This window comes from Diorhabda sublineata, chromosome 6, assembly GCF_026230105.1.
Source record: "Diorhabda sublineata isolate icDioSubl1.1 chromosome 6, icDioSubl1.1, whole genome shotgun sequence".
Taxonomy (NCBI): domain Eukaryota; kingdom Metazoa; phylum Arthropoda; class Insecta; order Coleoptera; family Chrysomelidae; genus Diorhabda; species Diorhabda sublineata.
This window is the reverse complement of record NC_079479.1, coordinates 27,641,270-27,650,768: the sequence shown is the minus strand read 5'-3', so window position 1 is coordinate 27,650,768 and position 9,499 is coordinate 27,641,270. Positions and strand designations below refer to the sequence as shown.

Genomic DNA, 9,499 nt, shown 5'->3' with positions numbered 1-9,499 from the left:
GAACTCAAGATGTAGCCTTGAAATTGAATAGATTATTCCCGGTGAGATGGATAAAATTAATACGGAACTAACTTTACTAAGAATTGGATCTTGAAACGTGACTTTTCCTTCAACAAGATAGACCAAATCCTAACGGCAAATAGAAAAAGGTCTCCCAGAAAACTCTATAGCAGAAGCTTCTTAGATAAAATTTGAACTCAGTGGGTTCTGTCGGACGAGGATGTGTCAATTTTTTTGAAATGTGGTATTTTGTCCCGCTTCCACATATAAAATTAACTCGGGTAATAGGTTCAACAACAGTTGACGTCATAGTCAACTCAGCAGGTCATGTTTCTCTCAAGGTAATCCAATCCAGGGACATTTATATGAATCATTTTTCGGTCAAAGTTAAAGACGATTGATGCCAAATAGACGCAAATTTTATATACTTAGAGAAAGGAAAGTCGGTATTCCGAAAACCTTCCAGAATATCAATTTCTTGTGATGCTTACCAAATTATGGAAAGCAGTGTCTACTATAATAATGTAAAAACTCATCGATTTGCTTAAAGAACACTGAGGGATATGCTACGAAAGTCAAAACAGAAGGAGAAATTCAAAAATTCAACGAGGTGAAAATTAGGCTACAGATACACTAATTTCCAAACCAGGAGATTGATGAACTCCTAAACCGATACCCCAATTTTCGAACCAAGAGATTCGCCATCTCCTTTAAATGAAGACTCTGGTGACATCGACAAACCTGTGTCGGTGTCAGAGATTGCATCTACTTTCTACTTAACTCTATTTGCTCTTAACAAGAGCAAGATCCCAAAGAAAAAATCTTGTTGCCAGTCGAAGATTCCGATAGATTCGATAATATGCACAAATATATCGACAATGGATATGACAAGTATGACAGCTAAGATCCCTACTTCAAGTGCGAGCGATTTGAAGATATGGATAGTGATCAACATCAACATGAAGTGTTTGATGAAGATAAAAATATCGATCCTGATGGTGTTCAGTTTTTTTTATTATTGAGAACTTTCTACTATTATAAATGAATATTTCACTCAGTTTTGTGTCTTATTCCCGAAATATAAGACTAATTTATATTTTTGCGGATTGTCATGCACATATTACTCATTTAAATAGAATTTTCACACCTCGGCCAACTTGGGCACCCAATCAAAAATTGGTTTTCTTAAAAAGTAATTATATCATAATTTGTCTTTTTATGTTAAGCGATGTCGTTAAGTCGTGTGGGTATATTTAATGGTTTTCAGGATATTCTGCAAACCGCTTTTTGATTTGTTCAAAAAAATGTAGTGCCTATCTATCTACGTTGTTCTTAGCACTTGTTTTATCTTTAATTTCCACTTACAGTAATGTCCAAGGTATTTTAGCTTTGATAAGACTTTTAAAACAAAAAAAGAATATTTTCCAATTAGTTCCGCTCTCTAATATTTTTCACCACCTTCGAAGATGATAGAAATGAGAGATGTATAATATTAATTGGAGGTAGGTCACATTACCAGATATTACGGTACAAATTTAACACCGTTAGAAAAAATAACCTGAATAATTTCAGCAACTTTTTATAATACTCATATATATATAGAAAGTAATTTCTTGTGTTAAATTGCAATTTAAATGCTTCGTACAATGATCGACTTTGGATAGATTAATATTCTTTACAGTTATATGTTCTTGTTGAAACGATCTTTGCTTCTTTCGAGATAATATATGTTAACGATCTTTTATTCAATCATTTTTTCAGTATATTTGAGTTGATTAATTTATTTACCAATGTTATTATAGGAGTAATTGAATTTTTCGAAACGTTATTTACAACGAATGGTTATTCTATATTTCTTATCAAGCAAAGTGTGGAATAGCCACCAACAAAACAAAATTTCTTGCTTCTAAAGTCATATAAAAACCAATGATAAACGTGAAAGTCCTACTATTCAAATTTAAAAGAAATACAAGCCTGCCATGTAATACATAGAAATATTTGTAGTTCAAGAGCCCATGAACAGCTGTCTGTATAATATGATAATGATATGGTATAATGCTGATAAAGAAATAACTCAATGCCTTTTTTCAATTATTACCTGTTTATTACGTCAAAGCAAAATTTTAAAGTGTTAAATGAGTTGTAATAATGAAACATTTATCTAGATTATAAGATTTTTTTAGCAAGTATTATGTTGATGTTAAATATCTCTTCTAGCTACTCCTCTGTTAAATTTCCTCTATCAAGAGCTGCAATTGCTTGTTGATATTCAGTATTCTTCCACCAAGTTCTCTATAAATTCTTACGGTGTCAATATATCTTCCATTATCTCCAGTTTCATTAAGCAAACAAATATTAGAAGAAACATTCTTTAAATGTGCCATTTTGCTACTCCTCCTCAAATTCTCGGAATTTGAATGAATCTGTCAGGTACCCAGAAATAATTTCCTGGATCAACCAATGCTTCGTAAAAAATTCCATAAGAGCTACCATATATTTTGTACTTATTGATTTCATCACACAATCTGACGGTCGCATGATGCTTCATACCGTAGGTATCTTTATTGGTCAAAGATGACACTAATTCGTAGGGCCGAAAAATTTGTTATTCTTTGAAGAAATTTCTTTGAAATATTTCCAAAGGTTTTGTTCATCTGTATAACATGGTTATTTACGATTAATATTTGGTTCAATATAGTTTATAATTACGGATTTGTCAACTTTATAGATAAAACCATCTAGAAGATACAGAGCAAGAAGTTATAGGAAACGATACAATTTTTTAAAAGTCGATTTAATGGTTAATAGAAATTCACTACAAACGTCTAATAAATCTCGCTGTAACTTGATCTTTTAATGTTTATCTCCACTTTTTGCTGACTTTTTCACAAGTACGCTTGAAAAATGTGTATCGAAGTCTTTGTGATAGTTTGTTGAACTCTTTTGGGGTCAGATGCATATTCAAAAATAAAATACTTTTGGTTATTTCTTTTCATAGTTCCCAAATTTGCCTGCAACAAATTAAAATGCATGATAATGATTTGTTTTTCTCATTTTCCGATAATAATAGTTTGTGGAAGACAAAGATATATTAATTTTTGTAAATACAGTGAAAGATTGAACCATATTGATATAAAACAGCGAACGTCTACCTTTACTAATATAAGGTTTCAAGACTATAAAAAATAAAATATATCAATGGAAGATTTATTCGATTACTTTTGAAAATAGCATTTCTAAAATAGTCTGCCACTACCTATGAGATGGTAGGTATAGGGCATCAATATATAAAAACTCAGGTTTGGTCAAATATTTACCACTTAATGATTATTCATGGACTTTTAGACTATTGTGTAATATAACGTTTAGATATCTAAGCTACTACTAGAAACGGTTTGGATTATGTATGTGGAAAGAGGCATTGAAAAAGTGTATTGCAAATGTTTACGATAATTGTGAAAAAATAATAAACGACTGGTTTACTCGAAAACGAAAAATATATATTGAAGCAGTAATAATAAACACTAGTAAGAATAGTTCAGATTCCGAATCGGATGACCTCTAAAGCAAGATTTTCCTCTGCAATTCCACAGTTTGAGTTGAATATTCTGCTATACACGAGTGTGAACGTACTAACATAAATCAGTTTATAAAATGTAATTTGAATTCAGTTAAGAGGACACCCTGTTTAAAAACTAAATATTTTGTTACTTCTGTGAACTGCATAAATATGTACCTACTTATATAAAATTCCAGTTATGCGACAAAAAACCAGATCTCCATTGATGAGCCAACATGATTAAGATTAATTCTAGATTTTGTAACTCATTCATCACCCAGTATTTTGATATTTTCAACTAAAGAGTTTTGCTAAATATGTGCATGTTAACCGTGTGAATAAAGTACTAACAATTGAAAAAGTTAAATTTCTTTTTTAATTACAAAGCCATAAAACGCTGATCTTTGGAATATTAGTCATAAGATTAGATCTATTGAGTTCACAGAACTTTTGAAATGATTCCGATGAATATTAGAGCTGATGAATAAGTCACGTGATGGAAAACTTCCGACATTTTTCTTTTATATTTACATTTACTAAACTACCAAACGATGTTAATTAACGAAATCCCAACATAATCAATTAGAAAGAAATCAAGCCAACTCTTAAAAATATACATACAGGAATAATTCTCCACGTTTCAAAGGTAGTAATTAGAAAACTATTAAAGTGAGTACGTTAGCAGTTTAGTTCAGTTTTTCATATAAAAAAATTTCTATGCGATACGAATTTTATTAGCTTATGTAGTCATCAAGATATTTTTCTGTATGTAGAATCACACTTTTCTATAAAGTGAATTTTCTGTATGCTTATTTCCATGTATTAATTCATAGTTTTTCAACTTTCAACAGTCATTTGGAATCTATTTATTAGCATCAATACCATTTAATAAATTCTCATCGAATGAGATTTCTAATAAAAAAACGTTGATAGTCCATTTTTGATTGTTATATCATTTCAATATCATAGGACGGTCATGGACAATCTCCTAGGGATGTAGTGAAAGTAGTGAAAGAATCGTATCAGTATATATATAGCGGACTTTCCCAAATCAAATCATCAGTTGATTCACTTAATCACAGCCTTGTACATCTACCTAAACATTGTACAATGAATAATTTTGTAAGTTTTTTTATATTTTTTTGAATATTTTGCATGAAGTGAAGTGAGTGTCTTTTTGGTTAGGTAATTTCTGTGAAATTCCAAGCTTCTACATAATTTTTATCATAAGTTTTTAAAAAAATTTGATTGATAAGTGAAATATCTCAAAAAAAGTTTAAACTTTGAAAATTCCGTGAAGTAATGATTTTAAATTATTTTCTATAGATTCAAAAAATAATGAAATTTGAAAAAATGCATCACAACTATAATTTTTTAATGCATGGAAAATTTGTGAACGTTTATAATCATGTTAAAAATTTATATTTGCTATTGGAAATTGTTTTATCATCTCTGAATTATTAGAATGATACAATTTTTGATGCATCGATTCTTAAATACTTCCGAAATTACTATTTTTCATTAAGTTTCCAAATGTAATTATAACAAGTATAATTGTCAAAACACAGTTGTATTTCAAAACAGGAAAATATAATCAATTGGATGGAGTTACAAACTCAACATTTCTATTGTGATCGTGAAAAATATTTCAATTGACATAATTTTGCATTTGCATTCAAAATAACTCAATTTTCATCAATAAGTAGTAATATGCTTTGTTTGGTGTGCTGAATTTCGCTGTAAATAGTGATTATTCCATTTTATTATAATTCAAAACAATTTTCCAATACTTGGGATTCAATAATAATGCTTCTTTCAGTTGCACAAAAATAATAATTCATTTGGAACAATATTTAAAAATAAATACAAAATTCACAATGAATATGTTGTACGTTTTTGCTCATACTATGTAAATTCATTTCATCACTCATTATTATATTCATAATTACAGAAAAAATTGTTACTTGATTGATTAAGTGCTAAATTTTCCTATTTTCAAGATTGCATATCTATTGTTCTGGAATATTTTTCAATATTGATCAACATATGCAGTGAAAAATAAAATCTCATTCCTTCTTTGAATATTTAGAACTATATAGAATCTTATACCCTTAACATGAAGCTCCTGAAAAAATCGTAAAAAATAATTATCTAACATGAAATTTTTAACGCATTCCAAAGGACCAATAAAATAAATTCCATATCAATACAGTTTCAAAACGGCGCTTCTTATTTTCCGAGAAAAAAAGCATCTACAACTCTTTTAACTAATGTTATTAAAGCGACAAGGACAAAAGACTTTCCAATTATTTACTTACCTTCGTCAAAATAAGTTATAAACCGACAGAAACAAATCTCATGCGGTCTCTCAATTAAAACCGAATCAATTAAAACTTATCAGAGTAGTGACAATTTTACTGAACATTTCATTTACAATTTCAAAGCAAGAACAAAGAAACATCAAAGGCATCTACTGCAATCAGTGTGAAGTTAAATAAGCGATGCATTTTAATATTAGAGATGGGACACAAATATTTATAAACTTTTATAACTTATAAACTTTTTAATTAAAAACTTCCATCTTGATTCAATTGTTGAATTGAAATAAGTATAGTGTATATGTTCGCATATTTCCTGCAATCAACATTTTTTTTTTCATTTAAAATGACAAACGAAATATCTTGTTGGTCGAGAAATATTTTCCACATTTGTTCAGAGATTATTCAATTGTATTTTTTCCACATTTACGTTTTTGCTTTCAAATGAAGGTATTTCTGACTTTCATGATGAATATTTTTCATCAGAGAATTCTCATAATAAATATCTTCCTCCAAGTCGATACTCTCAAAAATTAACTGTTACATCTCGTCCTTTCCTACACTTCCGTTCATATTCACAAATAATTAGAAATTTGATATTAATAATGTATTTGTACGATTCGTCTGGTAATTGGTTGACTTTCATTTTGTTTTCATATTCTTCGCTTCCTGAATTTGCCTCCGTACACAAATTTTTTTGTTGCTAACTCGATTAAATTAATCTCATGGTTTACTTCACTTTCACCAATCTGCTTTCTTTATTTAAATGTGAAATTATTGTTAATTTATAATATCTAATGCTGTTCTATAAAAAAGTTATAGAGTCCGTTTTTAATGGCTGATACACATATATATATATATATAATTCAACAATGGAATATCTCCTACTCCATTTAGTATTTCAAAAATCTAGTTATAATATCAGTCAAGGCAGCTTTTCAAAACGGCGCAATATGAACTGATATATTAATCTCATTCCATGTTTCTCGTTCAGTAATACCTAGTTCGCACTTTGTGAAATAATTTCCAAACCAAATTGAATCACTCAGATAAAATCATACAAAATACAGCCGCTAATTTCATTATTTCTTTTCAGTTGTGTGTATCATTCTTAGTGGCTATCGCAACCGTAAATGCCGGCTTCGCAGGCAGTTACGGAGGTCATGAAGGTTATGGTGGAGATGGAGGTGGACACGATATTTCCCATACTGTAGAAATAACAAAGCACGTACCTATTCCTGTTTACAAACATGAAGCAGTGCCAATTCCACACACTATCCCTGTGCCAATTCCAAAACCAGTTGCCGTACCCGTTCCTCAACCCTATCCCGTTCACGTGAAAGTACCCCAGCCTGTTGCAGTGCCTGTTATCAAGACTATCACTATTCCCGTTGAGAAACCAGTACCTTACAAAGTAGAAAAAGAAATTCCATACCACGTTGAGAAGCCAGTACCAGTTCCAGTAGAAAAACACGTACCCATCAAGATCCCCAAGCCAGTACCCGTCAAGGTACCAGTATACAAAGTAGTCTACCATCATAGCAAACACTAAGTGAAAGACGCAAGACTGATACGTTCTCATTTCTTCATCTTATTTCATCTTCTTCATCATTTTTGTTTTGTTTTCTTGTTGATTTTAATGTTAATTTAATATTATAGAACTTTTTGTTGAATAGATTTGTACTTTTATAAAATATGTTTATGATTTTTACCAATTACCTGAAATCCAGAAGCTTCCATCTAGAGCAAATTGAGTTCATTTCTAACACTGCAGAAAATAGATATTGATAGATATAAAGGAGAACCCATAATAATCTCCTTTTTCATGGAAACTTCCACATCTTATATATTTAAGAATATATTTGATCAATGACAATATTGTTTAATTTTAGAAATTTTCCATCAAATGAATATGCTCTTTTATATTTTTTTGATAAAATTCCAACAACTCACCATCTGAAGCTGAGAGCATGTTTCCTTGGATATACTCAATATCTGGTCACTAATTTTAATTATATTTTGAAGCTATATATTGTTTGAAAGTAAAAAAAAATGTATCATGTTTGTTGTTTATCCAGCAGATTCTAATTTATAAGTTTGATTTTTCCTTATTGCAAATGAAAAAGTTGAAATTGATATTTACAGTTATATCAAATTTCCTCAAAAATCAAGATCTAGATGGCAAGATACTATGAAAATTATAGAATTCTGGGGTGTTACATTTTTTCTTTTATCCTCATACACATTAAGAGAAAATCATCCTCAAGGGAAAAACTGAAAATTTATGAAAACTAGGCATCTCTTCGCCTTTGAACCACCGACAAAAAAAATTGGCAAAGATATGATTTTCACCACATTTCATACATCTCACATTGTTTGTATAGTACAAATTTAATAATCCATATTTAACAAACTTCCGTTGACCAATGAATTTGAAATTTTGCTTAATAACTAACTCCCGATGACGATATTTGAACTAATTAAAAAATCAATACATCAATTTACCAATTAGGGCTAATTTATCAAGTTAATATTTCACATGGAGAAATTCTACCAATAGTAAACAATTATACTTTCTATCTATATAGATTGCAATAGATGGCGATGTTAATATTAACAATTAAGAAATAAATTTCGGTTTTCCAATAATTATCTTTGATATAAGTAATTATAATCAATTTTGTTGGAAAATAGCATTAATTGCACTATGCCTACTAAGATCACTAGATGGATCACGAATACAAGAACTGGATTCATCGAAGCTAACGGTGATAATGCAATGAAGAAACGTGTACTTGGATAGAAAGATAGAAAGTGTGTATAGTTGAAAGATCTCGACCAATTTTCAAGTTTTAAATGTGTAGCGTTCGAATATTGAAGGAACATAAAATGCATCCTTACATAATACCAACCCAGAAGCTTTTGGAACATAATATAGATAGAAGAGCGTATTTTTCATCCAATCAGAAGACGTTTTATTTTTCGATGAGAGCACATTACCGCTTTTGGTTTGATAAGAATCTCCTCTGAAAAATAAGGAATTATTGAAAATCATATCCTAGGTCCATTTTTGACTAAGGGTAACTTTAATTGAGATAAATATTTAGATCCACTCCGTGTCTTCTTTGAAAATCTTATATCCTGATCCAGTAAACCTACAAGCTCCTGCTAATATAATTTGGTTTCATCAAGATGAAGCACTGCTCAATTACCGGTTGTACCAATAACAAATTTTTTCTACAACTGCTATGAAAAGTGATGTATTTCTCACAGCTGACAAAACCACATATTGCTCACACTGTGAGAAATATTATTTCACTTTGCTCACACCACATACCTTGAAGCGCCGTGAAGGATGGCAATCGAGTACAGTGGCAGACAGATACGTCGAAGAGTCTATTAAAAATAAAATTAACGCTGCTAATAAAATCGTCAACTCCATTGAAACACCACTCGAATACTTTACAGAAATGGAGACAGAAAATACAATAAATATAAAAGTGTAAAAACTTAACAATCATCTTCCACTTTAAAATAATATAATTAAACAGATAAGAGGATACTTTAGTATTATTTTGGTTCCACTAATCATAAAAATAAACATTGAGTTCCATTCATCATC

The 9,499-nt window shown here is 30.0% G+C and overlaps 1 protein-coding gene and 1 long non-coding RNA gene across 2 annotated transcripts; one reads left to right on the top strand and one right to left on the bottom strand.

Moving 5' to 3' along the window:
• Positions 1-2,082: 2,082 nt before the first annotated feature.
• LOC130445332 (uncharacterized) lies at positions 2,083-7,066 on the bottom strand. The gene is made up of 2 exons (XR_008910039.1): positions 5,878-7,066; positions 2,083-3,011 (listed from the first exon to the last, which is right to left on the bottom strand). It is a non-coding gene; the product is annotated as an uncharacterized LOC130445332 (long non-coding RNA).
• LOC130445331 (tetra-peptide repeat homeobox protein 1-like) lies at positions 4,637-7,429 on the top strand. The gene is made up of 2 exons (XM_056780905.1): positions 4,637-4,681; positions 6,974-7,429. The coding sequence occupies exons 1-2, from the start codon at positions 4,670-4,672 to the stop codon at positions 7,427-7,429; spliced, it is 468 nt and encodes a 155-aa protein (XP_056636883.1). The 5' UTR covers positions 4,637-4,669.
• The last annotated feature ends 2,070 nt before the right edge of the window (positions 7,430-9,499 follow it).